The sequence below is a fragment of the Rhodamnia argentea genome, chromosome 10 (genome assembly GCF_020921035.1).
Source record: "Rhodamnia argentea isolate NSW1041297 chromosome 10, ASM2092103v1, whole genome shotgun sequence".
Taxonomy (NCBI): Eukaryota; Viridiplantae; Streptophyta; class Magnoliopsida; order Myrtales; family Myrtaceae; genus Rhodamnia; species Rhodamnia argentea.
Window position 1 is genome coordinate 7,949,597 of NC_063159.1, and position 23,478 is coordinate 7,973,074.

Here is a 23,478-nt window from a genome sequence, read left to right on the forward strand (position 1 = left end):
ACAAGTATACCAGAGTGTAAGAAAGAAGACAGGAGATTGCCCATCAACGTCAATTGAGGAGTTATGAACAGTATTTTTTAAAGCAAAGTAACAGCTAAAACTGAGAGGGAAAACTTGGGAACATCTCCCTTTTATTCATACAAAAAGCTGGACCGACGAACATTGACCAATTCGGGTACAAGGAAACATTTAAAGCTAGCTCAGGGTTGTAGAGATCTTCCCACGCCTTCTCACTTGGGGCTGATGCAGCTATGCTAATTGTGGTTCAATGCCTATACCTAGACCCTGTTGTAAGGTACATTGGCGCACTGCCGAGTGCCACTGTTTTCTAAAACAATAGTACGGTATACAAGAATTATTGCTGAAGAGTAAAAATCTAGGGATTACTCGGAATGAACTAATGGATCAAATCCAAGTTGCAAATGCGGTCCTCCTCGTGCAGCATATGAAAGAAGTCTTCTTTAGCAGTAATTAGAAAGAATCTATCCAGAGCATACCAACGGCATGAGCTGGCGGAGTATATCAACTGACAAAAACCTGAGGATATAAAACATTACTAAGACAACAGCAACCGAGCTCACACAACGGGACAGGGAACAGAAGAAGCTAATTTGAAGTCCATAAAGCTGGAATGATTTCCTGATACCAAATAGATTGTTATTTTAAGGTGACTGCCACACAGGTCTAGCAGTGCACGCAATATCCACGATTCCCTCAATCTGAAGGGGTAAGGGAGGATAGGAAGATGGTACCTCTTATCTACACATAATGCAATAGAAGATCGGAGGAAGAATTCTTTAGTCTACAGCTCTGCCCAAGATGAACGTCTCCAAAAACATACCTACACCACCCTGGGCCTGAGATGATGAATATTTGCAAGGACAAAAGAAGAAAGCCATGCTCGACAAGGCATAGTGGTTAGATAAAAAAGGCACCTGTATTCGCAATACTCAGGCCATGCACACCGAGCTTTCCCATAGTCCCAGAAACAGTCATTGTCCCTTAGAGGTCCACGCTTAGCTGCAAAAAATTTATTGCAAGAGGACATTCGTTAGCCTAGAGTGTAAGTAGTGATAAATACTCAAATGCATTCAAAACTGGTCGAAGAAGAGAGAAGATACCCTTCGTAACGAATTTTGTTTTTGCTTCAGGATGGATATTGTGCCACATCTGAAGCCACACTTCCCTCATTAATACTGGGGACCTCACAATATTCCTGTGGTTTGCTACACTAAGATATTGTCAATTTACTGTCACAGAATTACCCAGATGAGATGAGACATACAGTTGATGTAAAATGATTTGCACAGATTCAACATACATATGTCATACTTCAACCAAAATGTTATACTTTATCTTTGCATGAAAAAAGCATTTTTTATGGACAAATATTAAGAACATACTACAGCAGCGTTGTACAAACTCCAAAATATTCCAAATAGAAGGAAATTAAAGGGTTGCCATGCACCTCAACATCTTCTTATTTAGTTCGGTAACAGAAAACAGAGTGAATGGATCAGCGAGACCAAAATCCAAGTGTAATGCTTCGATAAGGATGGTTTGCTAGTTGGGCCAGCCATTGTGGGCAAGAAATAGGAATTTTCATGAAGTCTATAATTTATCAATCATCATCCAAACTTACCTAGAGCTCATCTATCTCCAAGGAAAAAGTAACATCATATATATCATAAAGTGGAATCTAATTGGTCCTATCTAGATCAGAATGCATCGTTCAGGTTACCCAAAGTGAAACAATGGGCATGTCCCCTACTTTTGTTTTATTTTTTTTCTGGTCGAGCATGTCCCCTACTTCAGCAGTAACTGAACTAAGTGTCTATGTTATTAAAATCCCAAGTTCTAATTGAAAGGAATATTCTTATTTTCCTGTGGTTCTTGGTGAAAAATAAACTGATAGATATCCTAGAATTAATGATTAACATCATTTGCGTTTTTTTTTTTTTTTTGGTAAGGAACATCATTTACGTTCTTCTTCATTATTTTCATCATTAAAAAGTATGAATTATCCATTCTTCGGGTGGTAGCTGGTGATTGGTCAAAAACAAAGTGTTAGTTGGTGCAATGGGCTATGCATTGAAAAGCCCATATTGAAGCAAGACATTCTTAGTCAACTCATCAATAAGCCAAATCTAGCAAGGACACATCAGAATGCGAAGCACCTTTATCAAGCTCCCAAACTGCCGTTGTCCTTCCTGGAATGCTTTCAGCATCTTCATAATAGGTTATGTATTTAACCCTAGGAGATCTTGTCATGTTTGGAAAAATATCTTCATCATAGGGATGCTCCACATTCAATTCCACTTGTACATCTGAACCATCATGCTCAGACTGCAAATTCAGAATCAGAGCTACAAATTTCAGCAAGGCACATAAAATTAGCTCTTTGGTGAATACTTTATCTTGCTCTAGCATGTGAGGTAATGAGAAGCTCCAATGTGTATTAGTCTAGCCTGGCCACTGTCCTGTGAAATTCAACACCGTGAGCGTAGACTGTTGAGTCCATGAAATATATCAATCTCCAGAAACATGGACCTCAAAGTCAATATTTCACTTCACTGTCCATCAGGTTCATGTTTACAGATCAGTCAAATGCAATTGAAAAATATTGGGTGTTACAACCAATATCACTACCACCTGCCAACTTGTTTGTTAGTCCTTGTTCAAATAAATTATTAAGATTTCGTTATTCTAACCCTCAAATGCACCAAAAGTAGGATCACCTACTAAGAATACCAATCTCAAATGAAACTTGAAAATTACAAACGTGGATTTGTGTATACAAGAACCTCAAAAAAGAAGTACAAATTTCCATGTACACCAGTTACTCTGGATGGTACCTGAGGTGCTCTTGTAATGTTTATTCTGTGACCAAGCCAATTCTTGCACCAAGAGAGAGAATGGTACGATACCTGCAAATGAAATGCTAGATCATTTGCATTAAAAAAATGTTTTTTAAACTTGATGAAAACTAAAAGAAGGCTTACTGTCTCATCACCGCTTGTAGCTCCTGGATTCCCCTCGACCACATTCCCTGATCTGTTCAAATGGTAAAAAGTGCATAACTTGACAGATATGGACAATGCATCAAAAGCACAAATAAAAGCATCACTAATGAAATTCAGGTGTATTAGAGTAGGGCACATCATGCAAATGATACCAATTATATCCTAGATTTGGACGTGATTGGTGTGTCAGCATAGAAGAGCAAAATGTCTTCAATACAGGAATGCAAAAGGTATAGATGAAAATGGTGTTATAAGATCTAGTCTTGTACTCTAAGAGTTTGATTGGGAAAATCTTCAATTGCACACAAATAACACAAATTCAATTTAGACCCTTCAAGGCTCTGTGTAAATCCCAGTTCCCATTTCAAGGTATAGTTCTGAAGTAAGCCTGAAACTAGCCTTTGAAGACCTATAGAGGGCATGCTAAAATTGGATATGATGTTTAGATCTAACTCAAGTGCTTATATTCTATTTTAATAGCAAGTACTCATATGTTGACAAGTATTCTTATTGTTGGACTAGGCAACTTTCTTCCAGAGTCATCGATCTATGAGAAGTAAAATCTCCATCAACCACCGGAATTTATCCTGTTAGCAGAGGCCAAGATAAAATTTAATAGGAAAATCGACAGGAGATTCCTGTGCAATTGGAACACAGCCAGTAGATGCTCTCGAGTAGAATTATCACTAGTCAGAATAGTAGCAACTCACCTCGATAGCAGAGATCCTTCAAATTCATAAATGACATCGGTGATGATCCAGTTATCAGGGTAAGGTTTCCCACTTGGGGCAAAATAGTAACCAACCTGGGTACCATTATCAAGAATTGTGTTGGAACAAAATCCAAGTTACTATATTAGGAAGTGACTTAACCAAATAAAAAATGTCGGCATGTATGACAACTCATAAACACTGTTTAATCCGATGCATCATAAATCCTTATGTTGAGAATGCTTCATACCTCAGTCTTGGAATCTATCCCGTAGATACAAAAGACGTTCTTTATAGGCGGCCTCTCCCAAGGTGTAAGTGGATTTAAAACAGGATCTCCATGATATGACCTGAAACAGCAAGCATCTTTAATTTCAACGAAGTGAGAGAAAATCTAAAAGTTTTTCAGTCACTAAAATTCTAACAAAGCAACCTGTTAAGAGATTCATTTACAACCTAAAGTTTTGATACTTAAAAAGAAACATCGACAACAGATCAACAAAGCAACAGCTAAGAAGTTCATATGCCCTCTTAGGGGGATGAAAACAACCCTCGGAGGTAGAACATAAAGGCTGAAGTGACTAATTAGCAAATTTATGGTGTCAACGTTGCATTCTCCTATGTCGAAGTTGAGTCTCTGTCAAGGATCACAACAAGATCAGGGTTTGTATAGGGAAAGCGTAGGATGTCGAGATGGCAACATACAACCTATATAGAAGCAGCAATTTTTTCGAAGGTATAGCGGCATTTACACCTTGAAAGGCAAAAAGTCTTCTTAAAGTGAAAAGGGCATTCCTCCGAGCACACTAAGGATCATTTCAGGTTCTAGAACATAATATGGAAGGACGAAGACACTGACTGCATACGCGACTGAAGCATTTGAGGGGCAACCTTAAGAAAGTAATGTCATAAGGTGAGCAATAAGACGAAGGAACAGGAAGGTCGTTGCTTCTAAATTTAACCATAAAGGGGAAATTTGTATATTGCAATAGACCTAGGGAACTCAGTCACTTTTACCATGTTAAAGCCGCAAGAGAATGTTTGTTTATCCTTGAGCAAAAGTAAAAACTACTTTTTGGGTCTTCCCAAAAATATTATTTGAATCTCAGAAAATTATGAAAAAATTATATGCGAATTACATGTCGACAGTTGAGTGTTACGAAGTTTCAGAAGTTACGGCTTTGAAAAAAGAAAGTGCATAAGTTAAAAGATTTAGGTTAACCAAAAAGCAAAACGTAATCCATATTCGTGTGGCAGATGTATAAACATGTCAAATTTCTCTTTCAAACGACACAGCATTTATCCTTGTTGAGTCCATAATATTCGTCTTCATTGGAGAATAATAAAAAACTTACTTTTGTAATTGGTGCAAAAGTCTCTTGCTATCTGGGTCATAATCCTCAATTGCTTTGAAGAAGGTCCCATCTGATATTTCCCTGGCTGAAAAGGATAGCTGAGTAGGAAGGCCACATTCCATATTTGACAAATTGACATCGGCAATGTCCGAAACTGATGGGTAGGCGTCAACTCCTGCCAAAGAAGGAAAAAAAGCATAAGAGCCTGTGCAGTTTCACCATATTATTAAAACGAGACTTTCAGCTCTCACCACGGATAGAGGGAATTTCAATGTTTATTATATTTGTCGGCCATCCAGAATAGTTTGATCGATATTCTTGTTCGTCACATTGATATGCATGATGACCTCTGCTGTTTCCCAAAGAAAAATGCTTCCAGTATGCCTTATCCGTCTGACAATACTTTGAAAATGGCATCATCCATAGGGAAGAAGAAAATGAATTGAACAACAATCTCGCCGTCCCCTGATGCCTTGCACAAGTATGACATTATAAGAATTATAACAAACACGTTCAATTGTTCTTGTTTGAAGTTTAGTTAAGCATATGAGTGACTGTGTATAATATGACGACAGGTTAAACCTTATAGACATTTCAAGTTTGGAAGGTTTAAGAAGCACATAAATTAATAAGAAATATCCATGCAATACAAGAATTAGCACGACTTAAAAATTCCTATTTAAACTCCATGAATTATTTCAAGATAATTGGATTAGATTCAATGCATAAACATTAACATATAACCACAAAATAAAAAGAACCAGAGAAGGGCAAGGGCTGTATCTACCCAAGATGTCATGATACAAAGTACAAAGAAAATGTGAGAAGCAACAGGGTCCTTTTTGAGAAGTAAAAAACCAAATAATGAAGCACTCTATAATTGGACGCGAACAAAGACCTAATTCACAGACATGTAGAAAAGAACATCTGGGAACTAAAATAAATATGGGTAAATTTCTGTTAAACCTGCATCATAGGAAGGGATCAATGCTTGATAACCTAGAATTCTATGATTATAGTCCGAACCAAACTAAAAGGCGTCAAACACACAATAATTAGGAAAGAGAGAAACATATAAAGGAAAGGCCAGCAGGAACTTTAATATGAAAACAGAAACACGTTGTTTGTGTAACAGGCCCGCTGGCTTGAAGGAAAATGAAGGCTGACCTCAGAAATAGGAAGACCAAATGTAAATCCAGAAAGTGACGCCTCAATAGTCTGAGTTGAACCAAGAAGCGGAGCCGCTGCAATGGAGCACAAAAGAAAGTCAAACATGTGCTCTTCTCTGCTTTCAGACTGCTATTTAGACTGATAATTAGCTTTCTGTAAGTTGACATACCGACAGCGAAATAGGCATGTATGTGTTCATCAAGCCACTTAAGATACTGTTTTGGAGCAATTTCTAGCTTTAACCATTCCAGGAAGTAGCGGAAAACATTATTACCCAAGGAATGTGCGAACACTAATGAGGGCCCTCCACGAAGTTTTAGTGCAGTCTCAAATGTCAGCCTGTCACAGCAACAAAACATTATTTAAGACATTCCTATGTCGGTAGGTTTACGTCTAGTGTAGCCACAGCTGTGCTGGATGTGCCATTGTCCATGTGTTTGACAAACCATTTTAGAAAGGCAACTCCTCAAAGTTGGGTGAAGCAGCATGTTAGAAACAGCTCTGAGCCGTTGCAGTTGTGGAGGCGCTGCTGCGAGGCGTTTGAAGAAAACAAAGCAAAAGCAGCCACGCCCTTTCCAAAAGCTGTGGCAGCTATGCAATACCTATGCTAAACATCATCTACGAGCATTTCTTGCTGTATTTGCATTTCAAACAGCATTTATGTACAAATGCATTGGAATATCTTAGTATCTACTTCAAAAGACAAAGGAAAATGAAGAGTTTGCCAAAGCTAGTCAAAATAGGCTTTTATGAGATCATCATGACTGTACATACTTCAGCTTGTGAAAGTAGAGATCTCTCTCCTCAAGCATTGATGGTGACAATCTCCAATCATATGGAACAGCAATGATAGCATTTGCCTCAACACCAAATTCAATGCACCACTTTACCCAGTCCTTCCATACTGAAGAAAGAGGACCTATAGAAAAAAAAACTTTCGCAAAAGCGTTCTTTACTACCAAAAGCACACGAATAACATAATGAGAAAGTTAATAGGCACAAGGATAAGACATGTTGCCAAAGCACAAAACATAAGGTCCATGAAAGTACCTGTAATATAACCAGGATCAAGTTCTGTAATTGCAGAAAGACCACCATCTGGGCGTGATTTACATTCAGGATGATCTGTTTGATTATAAGGGTCTAGAAGCATGCATTTAAGCCAACAGTTTACAGCAGAAAGAAGCTGCAAAAAATGGGTCAAATTAACTTTCAATTTACCAGCGTTTACGCACTAGCATATGGGGAATATCCAAACTACAAGGGTGAAGAGGTCGAGAACTTTGGTACATGATTTAGTTTTGTGTCCAAGAATAAGTTCATGACAGAACAGCACCAATCAAGAACATCAAAATAACCTAGCAAACTATGGATGTGCACATTGATCTTAGAGCAAATAGATTTACATTGATCCTATAGGAGAAAAGAGACTGATTTCTCAAGGAAAGAAAGGAAGCATCATAATCCAACTGAACAAATCCCTAACAGGAAACTCATTACAATGATATTTATAAGCTGATAACTATGCAGGAGCCATAACGCATTATATCAAGCTTCATCTTAGCTGCTTGGACTACCCTAGGATGCTCATAGCAGCACTTGGAGACTGACCGCATGAAAAATGGGGGGAAAATTGGAAAAGATGGGGAAGAAAATTTGGCTAGCTTGGCTGTTAGCTCAACAGAATTTGTTAGTCTATGAAGCAAAGAAGACAAGACATCACTCCTCAATCAGATGAGTAATGACATCTATCGTTCTCATTCCAATCATTCCCAAATTGTGTCCACCGTTTTCTCTTCTGCTTCTAATGCCTATTAATGCACAAAACACGATTCACAGATTTTATGAAAGAACAAAAGCCTCTTTCGAAACATGAATGGCTCAACTGACGCATAATAGAAGCAGAACCTTGCTCATTTCGACTCTGGCAACTCCAACTAGAAGCAAGAGATCAATATTCTAGCAAAAAAAAAAACACTCGTTCCAGCCAAATTGTCTCGACAACACAGAAAAACACAAAAACAATAGTAGGAAACCTCGAGCGAAGGAACAATCAACGAACGGATAGAGCGACACCAAAAAGTGGAAAGTTGCACACTCGGAACAAACACGCTCGAAGGCAGCACATGCACACAAAACTCACGAAACAATGAACTCCACAGCAGAAGAATCCGACCACACGTGACCTTGGTGGTGTCGAGCCAGACCAAGTCGAGAGGGTTGAAATCGAGCGGCGAGTAAGGGCAGTCGAGGATGGACCAAGCCCGAAGCTGAGCGGAGGCGAACCCCGGTATGATGATCCCGGAGAGCCTCTGCCTCTGCTTCGACCGTATCTCCTCCTCCTCCCCCGTCGACGCGCCCGCGGCGATGATGATCGCCAGCAGCAGCAGAACCGAGGCGAGGGAGCGGACCCGAGTCGCCTTCGCTCTCATCTGCTCGCCTCCGAAGCCGAACCGCGCACGCCGCGCCGGGAGATTATGCGGCAGAGACCGAGATTGCTCTCGCTCTCCTCTCGTCGTCGCGTCTGCAAATGGATGTTTGATCGGACGCGAGAGAGAGAGAGAGAGAGAGGAACTGTTGAGTGGTTGGTTGGTTGGTTTCAGTTTCACTGAGAATCACCGCCAGGCCAGCCGCACCTGACTTTTTGACGCCACCTGATTTTCATTTTCAGCTCCCCGACGCTTCAGATTGGCGAGCTCCGACAAGAAAGGTTGTTGCCTTTTCGGATTGTGACGTAAGCAAACGACGCCGTGTTTGTGTACACACGTATATATTTTGTAGTAAAATGACGCAATGATTTATGAATTTTGGTTTAATATGTAATGATGTTATTGTACTTTTAATTTATTCAATGTAGTTCAATAATTTTTACTTAATATGAAACTATGTGAAAATAACACAAGCGAAAGGATTATATAAAATACTTATTAATAGTTTAAAGATCGCATTGAATAAATTAAAAGTTCTGAAATCACATCGTAAATTTGACTAAAGTTAAAGGACCATTGCTCAAATCAAAAGTCTATGGATGACATTACATAACTAAAATTTTGTTATTATCCCTTTTCTTTTCGCGGTATCAAAATAAAGATGAAGGCAATTCCGACCATAATGATAAGCATCAACTTGGCTTTTTCACCCAAAGCACGCAGTCTCAACGTTACCATAACTCAACCTTATATGAAAATATATAAATCCATAAATATTTGATAAAAAAAAACATGTTATAATATCAAAATTTGTGTAATCCGTAAAAAAAGATATGTACACATATTCAACAAAACACTAACTCATTCTAATATCTAACTATGATTACACTAAGCACCCATGATGAAGGAGACTAAGTTTACCCATATGGTCTCTACCTCTATCGTCTGATGGTGTGGCCCGCAAGGATGTCCTGATAACACTATGCATACTTACCCCTCATTGGGTAACGATATGAACATAATCCATCAACCTTAATCTCTAACAACTCACAACCAAATGAGAAACCATCTCACAAAGCATTGACCGATAACCATTTCGAAATATTCCAAATGAGGTTTACCAATGCCTTTTCGACCAATTGAAAATATAGTTAAAGGTCAATCCAATTTATGCAAGAAATATGTTCCTTCATAACTCGCACTATATTAAATCTCTATCACCTTCAAGATATGGGTTTATAAATTCACAAGCGAGATGATACCACTTACATGGAAAAGATGAAAATCAACCTACGAAGGTTATCAAGCCGATGCATTCATTGGAATAAGAATTAATTGAAAGACAATATCAGAATCCGAGTATTGTCGCGACCTAAAAATAAATTTTTAGGTTAATGGATTATTAGGTTAATTAGATGAATTAACTAACCTAATACGGACTCTCCCAAGCCCTACCAATCGCAACTTAGGTTTGATTTTTAATTTAGGAGCCGTCACTAATCTTTTTTGATAGGTAGATTAGATACCTAAATAAAGTACGGGAGAATACTTTATTTTCTGCTAACCAGAGATTTAGGTTCGGAGACTTGATTATGTTAATTTTTCAATTAACATCCTTTCGGTACCATTCTTGTAAAAATTTTCTTGATTGGCAAATCCGATTGATTTCAATGAATCCGATTGATTTCAATGAATGAATTTAGGTGCAATTTATTTTTGGGCTTTCTTGATTAGATGAATGCTATGCAACTATATGAAATGAATGACGATGATATTGAGAAAATGTATTTTGATGCATATAAAGGAAAGTGAATTCTAACTACATGATGTGTAACATAAAAACTAACCTATATGACATGCAAGATGATTTATCTACATCATGTGGTATAGTAAAAAAAAAAAAATGCATGAATTACTTTTGGAAAAATTGAATTTTATGGAACGTGAACATGAACTTCGAACTACATGGCATGCAATATGGACTATATTGATGACATGAAAATGCATGAATGACATATAATAACGCATGACGAATTAGACTATGCGAAATGCACATGGAATGTCATAACCTTTTAATGAATTTTCGGTTTTATGATTTTTTGTCGGACAATTAACACAAATTGATTAGTCAAAATCTAATTTATATTAAGAGTCTTCTTAAGATGTAATTCCGAAAAAATTCATTCAAGGTCAAGATATGATGATTTTTTTTTTTATGATTTTTATGATTTTTTAATGAAAAAATGAATCAAATAAAAATATAATAAACCTTGAGCATAATACACCTTATAATCTGAATTTTTTCGATGAGTTCGCTTCGTACCTGGGAGGTGGGGTCAGAAGGTAATTTATTCACGTCGTACCCCGGGGGTGGGGTCAGATAGTGAATTTATATATTATGAAATTTGTCGATCCGGTCCCAAAGTTATGGGATAGGTTAGACAAATCCATGTGCGGATGACGTCATACTTCGGGGGTAAAGTCGGATAGTCATCCACAATGCATATATTCCGAGGGACAAGGCACAAGGGAGCATGTATTATACTCAAGGTGGATTATAAAAATATTTGAATTAGACTAAAGTATTCAAAAAAATGATGTTCGGCCAACTAAGGGTAGGTGCCGAAATTTTAAAGGGGATAGACCCCTATCCGCAAAGGATTCACATATCTTTTAAACTTAGAAAATTATCTCTTGAGATTTGAGAAAAAAGATTTTTTGGATAACTATCCAAACCTAAAAGATATGATCATGAACCAAATTATATTCAAATCAAATCACGTGATATACAAAGATATGCCAGTATCCCAAAGCCGAATTCAATGATACTCGAGATATTCACAAGATAACTTCCGATTCAGATTTTTTAAAATTAGATAATAATCTCATCATATCCGAAAGTCTCATTCATCTAAACATTCAAATTATGCAATCAACTTTCAGAATATCATGAAATAGAGATTTTACCTAATTCGAACTTGAACCGAAAATTTGGTTATCCAAGCAAGCTTCGGATCCAATGGAGCTTCTTCGAAGTCTACCTTTACAAATTGAAATCCCGCACTAATTCACCCAAAGAAGGCCGCATGAACAGCACGTCTTGAACCGAATGTGAGTTTTGCCAATCGAGCTTGCACCACCAATGAAACACGTCCAAAGCAGAGTTGTTTTGGACCTCGAAAAGCGATTAAAAGGCCCCTGGACAGCAGCTGATCTTGCGCCTAATCAAATCGGAAACAACAAGTACTTTGCGCCGAATAATATAATTATCAACCTTGGGTAACAAGCAAAAATCTGCATGGAAAAATTAGCGAAGATACCCAAAAAACAGCAGTGTTTTTGGGCGAAACAGCAGTGAAAATTTCCCAGGACGGCAGTGAAATTTTCCTTTGAGCAATCACACGAGTTTGCTCAGACAAAGCCTCAAAGACAACCTTAAATGGTGATTGAATTCCACCTAAACAGCGGCTCGAACAGCACTGGATAGCCACCTTGGACCAGAACAAACGCAGCACAAGGGGGCACTTCAACGGCACGAACGGGTCGGTATGTGCATCGGGCAGCTCCACCGTCGATGGTGGCCGTCGAAGCAAGAAGCAAGGACCACCGGAGCTGCAGATGTTAGCCAAAGAAAGCAAAGATGGCACGTGTGGCTGGACTTGACCGAGAGGCTCTCGGTTCCTCTTCTCCTGCCCTCTCTTTCCTTTTTTTTCTCACGTGAATTCTCAGTGTTCTTCTCAAAAAAATTTTGCTCACCCCCCCATGTGAACGACCTTGTATTTATAGACCTTGTCTCGACAATCCTAGTAGGAATAGGAGTCAATTTGGATCGTTGGATAGAGAGTTCTAGTTAGAACGGGATCGAATGTAAGCCTTAGATTTTAAGAGTCCGTATCCACCAAAACTTTCTGTTATTTGCAGCCAATTAGTGATAAAATCTTAGTTAAGATAAGACTCTTTAAATAAATTTTGAATTTTGACCTTAAAAGAGTCCTAATCTAACTAAACACCTATCAATTTCGGCCAAATGAATGAGGAGGGCGAAATGGGCTACTGTTCAATGTTTTATGGGCTCGTTTTGTGATCCCGTACTCACTTGGACCTTAACTAATAAAATGAGTAATTAATTAAGGCCTTTTTGCAATTTTAAGAGCTCAAATGGGCTGTTTTGAGTCCAAAATTATAGTAAAAAATTCTGCACCCTCTCTAGTGACTTTCGAGTCGATTTTAACTCGGTCGTCCATTGGGAATGTGCTCAATTGACTCATCTCTGGCCCTAGCTAACATGATGTACACTTGACCGACGAAAATTAAATATGCAATGCATGAAAATTTATTTTTTTGTGAGAATTATGAATAACTCTCATTTTAGGCTTACATAAATGATTTTTTAAAAATTAAAATTTAGGTGTCAACAAGTATACACTACTCTAACCAATGATTCAGCTACATGATGCTTAATAGTTGATATAACGAATTTGACATGCTCACCTTTGACCATTATGTGTATTATTTGTTGTGCGTAACTTGAACAGGAAACTTCAGAAATTCGTTCTGATTAAACCGTACTTCGAAATTGATTTTTGTTAAATCCCACAGCTCCACAATACCCTAAACTATCATTCACATATACACAAAGCTCAGCAACTCCTCAAGAACTTCACAGTTCAAAATTTACATATTTTCGGATTTACTACCTACCTTCAAAAATTACTTTTGATTAGACAAATAATGGTTCTTTTTTCTAGAATGAATTTTTTTTTGGATTTTTGTTTTGGCTCTAAAACTGTTCGCAGGAACAAAATCAAAATCAAAATCAAAATCATTTATGTTATTAAACATGATTCTCGTCATTTTTTATTCGGAAGAACAAAATCAGAGAATTAAAATCGTTGTTATCCAGGCCTTTGCTCTTTCACGGACGAGCACCCTGCCGTTGCCTTTTCTTCTCCGTTGGCTTCAGCACTCCCATCTGTCGAAGAGGAAGCAAGGACATTGGGCTTGGGCTTTTTGGAGAATGGGCTGGGTTTATGGGCCATTATAACAAGTTATTCTTTCTGTAGAGTTGGGATGACTTAGTAGGAAAAACTTCCCATAGCGCAAAAGACTATTATACCTGCCTATCCAGCAGTCGCCAATCGAAGTGGACCTGCAGTTTACTTTCCTCAAGGCTTCTAAGTTCTCTCGTAATAAATAAATATATATATCCGTGAAGAGAGGGAATATGAAGATATCTTATAAGTAGGTCCCTCTATCATATCGGAAAGTTCCTTTTCCTATTTCTCCTTGAGCCGACTTGCTTAGGTCCAAAGTCCTTCGCAGTAAGATTTAGTTTGGTAGTACTATGTCTTATGCTCAGTTGGGAGTGATGGTTTGCTGCGTATCATCACTTGGGATGTGGCTTGCAGAGGCTCGAGCCTTTCCACTCAGTTTGATGAATCCATTTGTCGCGTGAAGACATGTACCATTCTTTCTTCTTCTCTCTGCAACACGTTGGCACGACCTAGTTATGGTACTGAGGAAGAAAGAAAATCGAAGTCGGCATCACCAAGACCAAAGTTGATTGTGGAGGCCAACGCCGGTGCCTATCAGCAAAAGGACAAGGACATGGTTATGAGCCTTGTCTAAACGGCAGAATCAGTCAAAAAGACACGAGGACCTTTGATTGTCCAGCGACAAGACCAATGCTCTGGAAAAAGAATGGCACAACATGACAAAGGAGTAGTCCCAAATAAAAAGGCAATTCTCTGGCTCATCTTTCACAAAAATCATCTCCACAAATGGAGTCTACGTCCAGGTTCCTGTTCAGAGACCACCAAGACATGGACGATTCCATGCTCTCCGACCCGAGCACTGGCATCTCCTCAAGTGCACACTGCGACGGCGACGACGACGACGACGATCAGCTGCAGTCCATGACTGCCAAGGTATGCATGGCGTTTCTGATCTCGTGGCGAGACGCTACGGGTTGGGTGAAACTGTATGAAGGTTATAGGTTTGAGTGAATTTCCTCGATCTTGCTAGGGTATAAAACATCTCCGGTCGGAGCTTCTCGAGCTAAAGGCGGTGTCTGATGAGGAGTTTCACCAGAACATCTATTCTAATTATTCAACCTTTGTTAGGTAATTCGTTTTCGACAAGCCTGCCTGGATGTACTCAACAAAAGAAGCTTTTAACAATGTTCATTGAATTAATCTGGAGTAATAACTTTCTTTCTTTTTGTGTGTATACATGAGATACCATACTTATGAGATATGCTCTCAAGATAATCCTCGGTTATGTTCATTCGATATTTCAAGCCCTGTAATCGCAATTGGAGTTGCACTTAATGTAGAAGGTTTTTCATTGCGCATGATGAGAACATTATCATCACTTCGCGGACGTAATGATACTTCAACAAGGTTCGATCTTTTATTTCCGTCATGAACGTTAAATGTATAATTTCTGTAAAAGAACAAGACTAGTTGTAATACATTAAAGACTTAACACAACAAAAGAACCTAAAATAAAAAGTCACAATAATGGTGGTCTCAACTCTTATTCTCATGTAATCCTGGGACGATTAACTAGTTTGCATATGGTGCAGGGTATTTGAGGAAGTCGAAATGATCGAGACGGAACTGATTCAATTGAAAGATCACGCTACAAATCAAAAGAGACTTGTGGAGGAGTTCATTGATCAGATGGATCTTGAATTGTCAATAGAGGACGCAATGCAGCCGATCGCCTTCAAACATGAAGCCGAGGAATCTATCCTATCGAACATACAGGCTCATGCCATCAATGTCCTAGACACTCTCGACCTTCTCTTAATAGAAAATAGAGTCGATGAAGCTATTGACATTCTCGAATTAGAGGATGAAAATTTCGCGAAGTTGAACAGAGAAGTGAACTCTTCGCCGAACAGTGTGCAGTCATATAAGTCTATGAGAAGCGAGAGGAAAGTCAAGCTCGTAATTCAGCTAACACAATTGGCTCAGAATCAAAGAATAACTGCACCAGAACTTCTCAAGGCATTGGTTGGTCTTCGAAGACTTGGCAACAGTAATCTCGCAATCCAGTTGTCGCTTCAATATCACCACTCACATATCGCGGCTGGAATGCGCAATCTACGACAATCGAAATCACTGTTGAATGAAGTATACATACGAGAACTCTCGAAGCTAGCCTTCTCTTTGATCTCTCAATCGGCAAGGAGCTTTGCGATGTTGCGAAGAGATGTATCGGGGTACAGCCTCGAATTCGTCCGATGGGCGCATCAAGAAGTCGAAGCTTTCGTCGCTTACTTCAGCGAATACATAAAGTCAGCTTCCGAGATAAGCGGCGGCCTGTCCATCGCAATACAATCGATGCAATTCGCTTTGTCCTATTGCTCTTTGCTAGAGAGGGATCAAAAGTTAGTATTGAGGCCATACCTGATTGAGCAATTGCAACCTCACATGGAGGAGGTTTTAGCAATTCATGTAGACCATTTCAGGAAAGTGGTGGACATATTCACGGCTACTGACACTTGGATACTCGGTAAGTACCTCATCTCGGGGATTTTGGCGGAAGGATATTCATCTATGGAAGTCGGTCAGCCGCCTGAATATTGTTTTCTCACGAGCAGCAGTCGCAAAATAATCACACTATTACAGGTATGATTATTTTGCTCAAGTGCTCCATGATTATATCTCAGTGATCAGTAATACAACTCTGTCGTGTTTTTTGCATCGAAAAGCATCGAGGTCTGAAAATCGACTTCATTTGATTGCTCGTGATTAAATCTGCATCCTATCTGATGGAAATGTGCACCAGCAAATTATAAAACATAAAGTAAACTAGCCATTACAATGCTCTTATTGTACTTTACGTTGTAACATATGAGAACATTAGTGTTAGATTGAACACCTCCTGATCATGGTAAGAATTTATGTCTAGTGCTAATTACAATGTCGTTGTTTTCTCTTCTAGGCTGTTGCAGAAGAACTTTGGCCTTTAGTTGCAGCTCAGATGGAAAATTCAATCATCAGGGGACTCACAGATCTGTTCACACACTATACTGTGATGCTCGAAAAGCTTGTAATTGGCAAATCATTTACGCTAGAAAAAGAGAGAGATCGCTCGAGCTCTGTCAAGATATTGACTGGACAAGTATCTGCTTTGGTGAGTCTTTCGACTTTGGAAGGCCTTTTCTCCAGAATACTCAGAAGCAGTTTCCGAACCGATGGCAAAATAACTCGTCGAAGCGAAGGTGATGAGTACACTGCGTGTTTATCATCTACCGAAGAGGCGTATAACCGGCTTCGAGCCTCTTTTTGTCGGGTGTTTCTATCTAGAGTCACATCTCGGCAGAGCAACGGGCAAACCATATCAGAAATCGATACCCGAGCAGGGAATCACTCCATCCATGATATGATGCCTTCAGTTTCGTTTCAGGTATGCTGCCCTTTCGCCCTCAAGGGTTATTTATCACTATGGATCCTGTGCGTCAATTGGACAGGTTCAATGTTCATCATCTTATCTTGAATCCCCAGATGCTGTTCTTGGAGCTTAGGGATATAGAAAAACTTGCTCAAGAAGATGCATTCGAGCATAGTTGGGTAATGGAGCTCTTGAGGGAGTTGACAGAAGCGATATTTTCTTGGATGTCGAATGAAGAAACGAACTCGGACTTCGACGACTGCGTTGCGACGACCCGATATCCAAAAAGTTTGGCAGAGGTATGCTTGTTCCTCCTTTTGAGATCCCTCATCAGTAAAAGTCGATTCCATTTCCTACTCGTACTGTCCGGTACGATCAATAGAGCATCAAAATATCATGTATATACGGAAGGGCTTTGGTAGCATAACAGTTTCGAGTGACTGTGAGAGTAACAATATGCTATGGGCCATAAATTCTTAAAGGAGTGGACCTCATAATAATTTTTAGTTATTTTTTTTTTTCAGAATAGGCTGTTTACTAAGAACAGTCACATAATCATTTTTCTTTACGGAAAATGAAACATATTTAAGCAAAATATGTTAACACGGTCAGTCGGGCCAATTTTTGTCTCTTGATCACTCCTTATAGAAGAACGATTCTAGTGTTCCATTGAAAACGAATCATTTGTGCCGCCAGATTTTTGAAAGAATTGCAAGTGTAAAAAATGTCCAAAAATTATTAAACCTATTGTCCAAAAATTACTAAACCTTTGACTATTTTCCAATACGGGCGGCCCGTCAGCGATACCCAGCTAAAATTAGCAAGAAGAGACTACATAAGAAAATCGTCAAAAGGGCTCGGACCAAATTGGTCAAATTACGAGTTTCTTATCAACGCCCTATAATTACCAATTTATTCGTCTCTTATCAACGCCATACAATTACCAAGTTCTAACATGATTTCACTGATGTAAGACTATGGTAGCTCTTAGAGAAACCTATAAGAGTTAGTCTGGCTTTTCCATACTTGAAGCTTTGCATGAGCGTTCATCAACAGTCACTTGTTTCGACTATTATGAATTACTCTCATCTCTGATACTAACTCTGTTCTGGTGTAATCGTAATCTGCTTGAAGCAGCTATTTATCTTGGATGCGCAATTTATAGCCGAAATAGCAAGGCGCGGTGGATACTTCTCTGAGGATCCCTCGGCTCTGATAGATCTCTTGACGTCTGCGTATCTCTCAGCTGGATTGGATCCTCGAAGGTGATGCTCGATCGCGGGATCAATCGGCACTAAGTAAAAGAGACATCAGCAAAGTTGTTGATTTCGTGTTAAGCTATAAACATTTAAGACATCCATGAGGAGGGCATGTGTCTTAGTTATCATTAGTTGCTTCGTTTTAATTCCGTCATGTTTATTTCAAATAGGAACCCAACTGGCGATTCTTGGGCCATCACGGCCGCCGGTAAAGCAGCTGAAAAGCTAATGGAGATCGAGAAAAATGATGATTTGACGAGACGGCGTGAGGATGCCGTTGAAGACGGAGATGATCACCTTCCCGAGAACCAATTAGCGAGCAAGAGCAGCCCCGGGCTCGGTGATTCTACAAGCATCATAGCAGATGATAGTTCGACGTCGGAAGGGAGTTTGAGCGCCGGAGATGCCTGGGAAGCTCCAACTAATAAGATGGAAGCAGACGCTGACCCACTTAACGAGCGTGCTCCTGTAAGCGAGAAGCGTGCATCGGTCGACGACGAATCCAATGTGTTGTTGCCTCATGAAGCTATGAACACAAAGCATCTTGAGGGTACGGACGATGATAACCTTAAGCCGCGACAGCTTTTCAAGGTAGAGATCTCTGATCAACATGACGGGCTTGATGAGGAGGAAGAGACTAACTAGAGAGATGGTGTTTCCCCAGGATCAGGACCATTGGAGCAATGATATGACAGGAGAAAGAATTTAAATACATGCTGAATTTCTTGAATTTAAATACATGCTGAATTTCTTGAAGTAGAAATTGATCTGAATTGACTCCCATGCAGATTTACGTTTTGGAATTTGTCATACCTTGTACCATCATACCGAAAAGTTACACAAGAGCAGAAGATACATAAAACTCTGATGTTGTCAAAACCGAACTGAAAAATCAAATCGAATTGAATAGTGAACTGAACTGAAAATTTCTTACATTTCGGTTCGGTTCGGTTTTTGGTTCAGGTAACTGAAAAATAACCGTTCCTTTTTTTTCCTATTTGGTTATTTCGGTTCGGTTGAGTTCGGTTGACCAAAACGCACTAAAATTCTTCAAAATAACCATTCTTTTTTTTTTCCTTTTCTTTTTTTTTCTTTTTAGGGGCCGGCAAGCTGTAGGCCACTAGCTAAGGGTCGGCGAGGGCTTTGTGGTCCTCACCCGGGGACCAGTGAGGGTCGCCAGCCTTTAGCCGGTGGCCGGTGGCTCTACTGGATTTGAACCAAAAAAGAAAAATGAAAAGAAAAGCAACAAAAAGGAAAAATAACAAGAAAATAAAAAACCAAAAAAGAAAAATCGAACTAAACCGAACGTAACCGAAATGAATTTTTGGTTTAGTTCATATTCGCTTCAGGGCGAGATTCGATTCATTTCAAATGTACGCCCGATGGTTCAATTCGGTTCGAGTTTTCTTAAAAAATACTGAACCATTGACACCCCTACTTTGTGGGATCCGTGTTGTGTTATCGCTTTTTCTTCTTTCCGAAAAATTGGTCATATAGTGCTTTTCATTCCATGAACACAAAATGTTGCACGACAATAACGATTTTATAGTTCTATCACATATGCTTATATTAATACTTTTATGGATTAATATAATGAAAAGTCCAAAATTGGTACACTTGCTATAAATTTATCACAAGCTAATTTTTTGACCACCAAAAACCCTATATTGGTACAACCGTGATAAATTTATCCTCCGTTAGTTTATGTTAAATTTTATCTTCAAATTATTAAGCTAGATGACATGTGACAATTGATCGGTGTATCGGTTTGAGGCTTTTACTCTCTGTTTGTCACGGGTATATCGATTTGGAATTTTTCATGATTTTAACCCAATTTAATGGAAATTGATGAAGAGTAAATTTGTCTGGTGTATCGGTTTTGGATTTTTGGTGGTAAAAAAATTAGTTTGTGCTAAATTTATCATAGGCACCGGTTTGGAGTTTTTTGTGAAATTAACCTTACTTTTATTAAGTCTCTTAATTAGTCTTCTATGTTGTAAAACAGCTTAGTATCATCCATGGCCTCTTTTTCTTCCCATAAGGTATCCGTTGTTGTGACTTATCCATCTTTTGCTGCTTGTTTAAGGTTTCATACTGTCAGTAACAGGAGACTAGGGTACAATCACATGTTAGTTTTTTTTATGAGTTTCGGTGCGTCTAAATCATTAACAAACTGATAATCATAGGGGACAAAAGAGGATAATGTCCGTCAACTATATCTAGTAAAGCTCAAATTGTAGCGATCTTATGAATCATTACATGTGTGAACGACATTACATTGTGTTTTCATCCTTCGGCCATGGCCTCGTGATTAGCTGAATTGGCAGGGAAAGCTTCCTTTCCTTTATCGAAGGTTACTTCCTCGTTGTATACGAAAAACTTGGCCACGACGAGGAACACGAGAAAATTGAGAAACGTGAGGATCGCCAAGAACGCGTAGTAGTAGTCGAGGTGGGAGATGTTAAGGTTGTCTAAGATCCAACCCTTGTGGCCGTGTTCCTTGGTGATTCGCGAGACCGTCTTGAGAAGAAAGCTGCTTAGGAAGTTCCCGATCCCCAAACTGCTAGTGCAATAAGATGTTCCTAGACTTTTCATGCCTTGCGGCGCTTGGTCGTAGAAGAACTCGAGCTTTGCCACTTCGACGAAGGTGTCGGCGACTCCCATGAGGGCGAACTGTGGCAGGAGGATGAAGATGGTGAGAGGAACTGTTTGGAACTTGCTGTAAATGTTGTTCTCTCTGGCGATGCTCAGCCTCCGCCTCTCGGCGAGACAAGCTGTGATCATTATGATTATGTGGAGGACAAGGCCTACCCCCATTCTCTGCAGCAATGTGATGCCTCTAGGATTCTTGGTATAGCGTCTGATGGTAGGGACGAAGAACCGGTCGTAGATTACGAGGCTTACGAGCATGAAGATCGTGACAAACGCGATGAGGCTCGCGGGAGGGATGTCAAAGTGAGGGCCCATGCTTCGGTCCAGGGTCGTGCCCTGCTTGATAAAGAGCGTGTGCACCTGCGCATACATGGTGCTCGGGATGAACGTCACCGCTAGGATCGGCAGCATTTTGACCATTTGCTTGGTTTCCTCTACTTGGGTCACCGGACATAGCATCCACGGCGAGCTTGAATCGATATACACTGCGGCTTTGTCGAGAAATCTACAAATGTGACTCTCAACTGTCATGATTCATTTCTAGGAAACTATCTAATGAAAAACCATAGAATTTGGGACGTGAGAACCTCAAAGAAGCGGAGTGATCGATCCGGAACTTATTCGACTCAGCGTATTGTTCGAGGCTCAATTCATAAAGCTCCTTCGGATCGCTTGGAATGGGCAACTTCCACTTCCTGGTTGACGCCACCAACACCTGAGCAATCCTGGTGAATGGGCTTCCTGAGGGCATTTTGTGCCTGTAAAATGGAGCGCCCGCCAAGAACACTAGGACTGATATTGCAAGACCTAGTGTGGGAAGGCCATAACCCAGTGGCCAACCCACGTTGTCTTGTACATAGACCAGGACTGTGGCTGCGAATAGTGCCCCAAAGAAGATGCTGAACATCCACCAGTTGAAGAATGAGAACTTTTGGGCCCTCTCCTTTGGCTCGAAGTCGTCGAACTGGTCCGCGCCCATGGTCGAGATGTTGGGTTTGGTCCCGCCAGTTCCGACCCCGATTATGTAGAGGGCGAAGTAGAAGATGCCTATCTGGAGGGTCGAGGCATGCTTGTTGCACATCTCTTCTTTGATCGCGGGGCCGCATGATGGAGGCCTCAGCGATGGCACTGACACTGCCAGCGTTAGGAGGGACATGCCCTGTGCATTCGTTGATCGTGTTACAAATCGAATTTGTATGTATACCTACATAGATAAATCCAAATGCATGTGCAATACCATGAGGTAAAGGATGGATGCGGAAATGAAAGTCCAGTAACGTCCGAGATATGCATCGGCAATGTAAGCGCCGAGGATGGGCATCATCCAAACCGTTCCGATCCAGTTCGTGACATTGTTCGAGGATGTCACAGTGCCTTCATGGAGCTTCTTCGTCAGGTACACTACTAGGTTCGACGAAATCCCACTGAACGCCATTCTCTCAAATGCTTCGTATCCTACATACACAACGCCAGAATGAATTAACGTGGATCAAATCATATACTCCTTTCTCTTTCCCACGTCTGGTAAAGAAATTACGCACGTTTGAGGACTTAGTAAACTATAATTACAGGATAGAAAATTTTTGTATGACACGACATGATATATCAGAAAGTTAACTCTCTCTTTTCTACCCGAAGTATGAAATGGCACTTTTCTAGAATGAACTACTTATCTAGCAGCTTTGGCTATTATAAACCGAAGCGAAAACTTATGAACTCGAAACATTACTATGTTTCGCTAACCAAGCCCCGATTCCATGTCGAAAGGGGGCGCCACCGGCTTCGCCCTTACCTACGATGAAGGAACAAGCGTTCCATCGGCCGGTGTTGGATCTTAGGATGGGTCTTCCTTTGAGGTCCACAGTGCCATCTTGTGTGTAATCGTCTTTCTCTGCACTTCCTTTCTCTTCAACCTTTCCTGTCATCATGTTCTGAAGGGAAAGAGGGGAAGAGAGAGCACCAAGGGTTTCCTCAATAAACTGTGTTTATTCATCTTGTTGTGCTCTTTATAAGGCTGGCTGTTCATGGTCAATTAAAATAATTATCTTTAAGAGATCCTAGGTCTTAACTCTCACCAAGGGGAATTTGTATTTACTAAGTTACCTAGGGTTTCTCCCGGTCGACCAATTAGACTTTACTTTTTACCCTTTTTCAGGCTTAAGGTGATATTACATGATACTATACTGATCTTTTAAGACAACGCTTGCGATTGGATTGACGATGTCAGGTCACATCATTTCAAAAGTGAAAAAGGATTTTTTCCTTCCGATAGTGAATACATTCTACTTCGTTTTTTTCGGTTGTACTAATCGTTTAGGTGTTTCTCGCCGGGCGAAATGTCGGTACGAATCATCGACCAAGTCTTAATCATTCTCGATGACATTGACATCTTGAACGGAGCTATCACTGAGCAACAAACGCTAGGCGCATTTTTCTAAGTATCTAACCCTTGTTTTATTAGTGAAAAACGACCCTTC

General features: G+C 39.8%; 3 protein-coding genes across 7 annotated transcripts; 1 reads left to right on the forward strand and 2 right to left on the reverse strand.

Annotated features, from left to right (window-relative positions):
* Positions 1-80: 80 nt before the first annotated feature.
* LOC115739125 (phospholipid--sterol O-acyltransferase) lies at positions 81-8,932 on the reverse strand. 5 transcript variants are annotated; one of them, XM_030672061.2, is made up of 16 exons: positions 8,445-8,932; positions 7,309-7,444; positions 7,033-7,177; positions 6,428-6,597; positions 6,256-6,332; positions 5,340-5,553; positions 5,089-5,263; positions 3,984-4,083; positions 3,734-3,828; positions 3,003-3,054; positions 2,856-2,927; positions 2,178-2,346; positions 1,122-1,226; positions 936-1,020; positions 753-841; positions 81-537 (listed from the first exon to the last, which is right to left on the reverse strand). In XM_030672061.2, the coding sequence occupies exons 1-15, from the start codon at positions 8,688-8,690 to the stop codon at positions 760-762; spliced, it is 1,923 nt and encodes a 640-aa protein (XP_030527921.2). In that variant the 5' UTR covers positions 8,691-8,932; the 3' UTR covers positions 81-537; positions 753-759. The 5 variants fall into 5 exon arrangements, 3 of the variants coding, with proteins under 3 accessions (XP_030527921.2, XP_048126925.1, XP_048126926.1); XM_048270968.1 differs by having other exon boundaries at positions 7,033-7,192; XM_048270969.1 differs by having other exon boundaries at positions 81-639; positions 7,033-7,192.
* Positions 8,933-14,478: 5,546 nt separating this feature from the next.
* LOC125312643 lies at positions 14,479-18,994 on the forward strand. The gene is made up of 7 exons (XM_048271385.1): positions 14,479-14,614; positions 14,712-14,809; positions 15,274-16,324; positions 16,641-17,105; positions 17,204-17,389; positions 18,228-18,355; positions 18,520-18,994. The coding sequence occupies exons 1-7, from the start codon at positions 14,510-14,512 to the stop codon at positions 18,992-18,994; spliced, it is 2,508 nt and encodes an 835-aa protein (XP_048127342.1). The 5' UTR covers positions 14,479-14,509.
* Positions 18,995-20,635: 1,641 nt separating this feature from the next.
* Positions 20,636-22,929, reverse strand: LOC115739220 (protein NRT1/ PTR FAMILY 5.2-like). Its single transcript, XM_048271386.1, has 4 exons — positions 22,794-22,929; positions 22,332-22,456; positions 21,589-22,205; positions 20,636-21,506 (listed from the first exon to the last, which is right to left on the reverse strand). Exons 1-4 carry the CDS (start codon positions 22,927-22,929, stop codon positions 20,636-20,638), a joined length of 1,749 nt encoding a protein of 582 aa, XP_048127343.1.
* Between the last annotated feature and the right edge of the window lie 549 nt (positions 22,930-23,478).

Bases quoted from the DNA above. Each gene is read 5' to 3' on its own strand.
- LOC125312643 (XM_048271385.1), top strand. From the start codon at position 14,510: ATGGACGATTCCATGCTCTCCGACCCGAGCACTGGCATCTCCTCAAGT. The intron at 16,325-16,640 runs GTATGATTATTT...TTTCTCTTCTAG, and splicing joins AAATAATCACACTATTACAG to GCTGTTGCAGAAGAACTTTG. The intron at 18,356-18,519 runs GTGATGCTCGAT...TATTTCAAATAG, and splicing joins GCTGGATTGGATCCTCGAAG to GAACCCAACTGGCGATTCTT.
- LOC115739125 (XM_048270968.1), bottom strand. From the start codon at position 8,690: ATGAGAGCGAAGGCGACTCGGGTCCGCTCCCTCGCCTCGGTTCTGCTG. The intron at 7,445-8,444 runs GTCACGTGTGGT...CATTTTTTGCAG, and splicing joins TCTGGCTCGACACCACCAAG to CTTCTTTCTGCTGTAAACTG. The intron at 3,055-3,733 runs GTGAGTTGCTAC...CCATTTGAACAG, and splicing joins GAAGGATCTCTGCTATCGAG to ATCAGGGAATGTGGTCGAGG.
- LOC115739220 (XM_048271386.1), bottom strand. From the start codon at position 22,929: ATGATGACAGGAAAGGTTGAAGAGAAAGGAAGTGCAGAGAAAGACGAT. The intron at 22,457-22,793 runs GTAAGGGCGAAG...TTGTGTATGTAG, and splicing joins CGCTTGTTCCTTCATCGTAG to GATACGAAGCATTTGAGAGA. The intron at 22,206-22,331 runs GTTTGGATGATG...TTATCTATGTAG, and splicing joins TCACGAACTGGATCGGAACG to GTATACATACAAATTCGATT.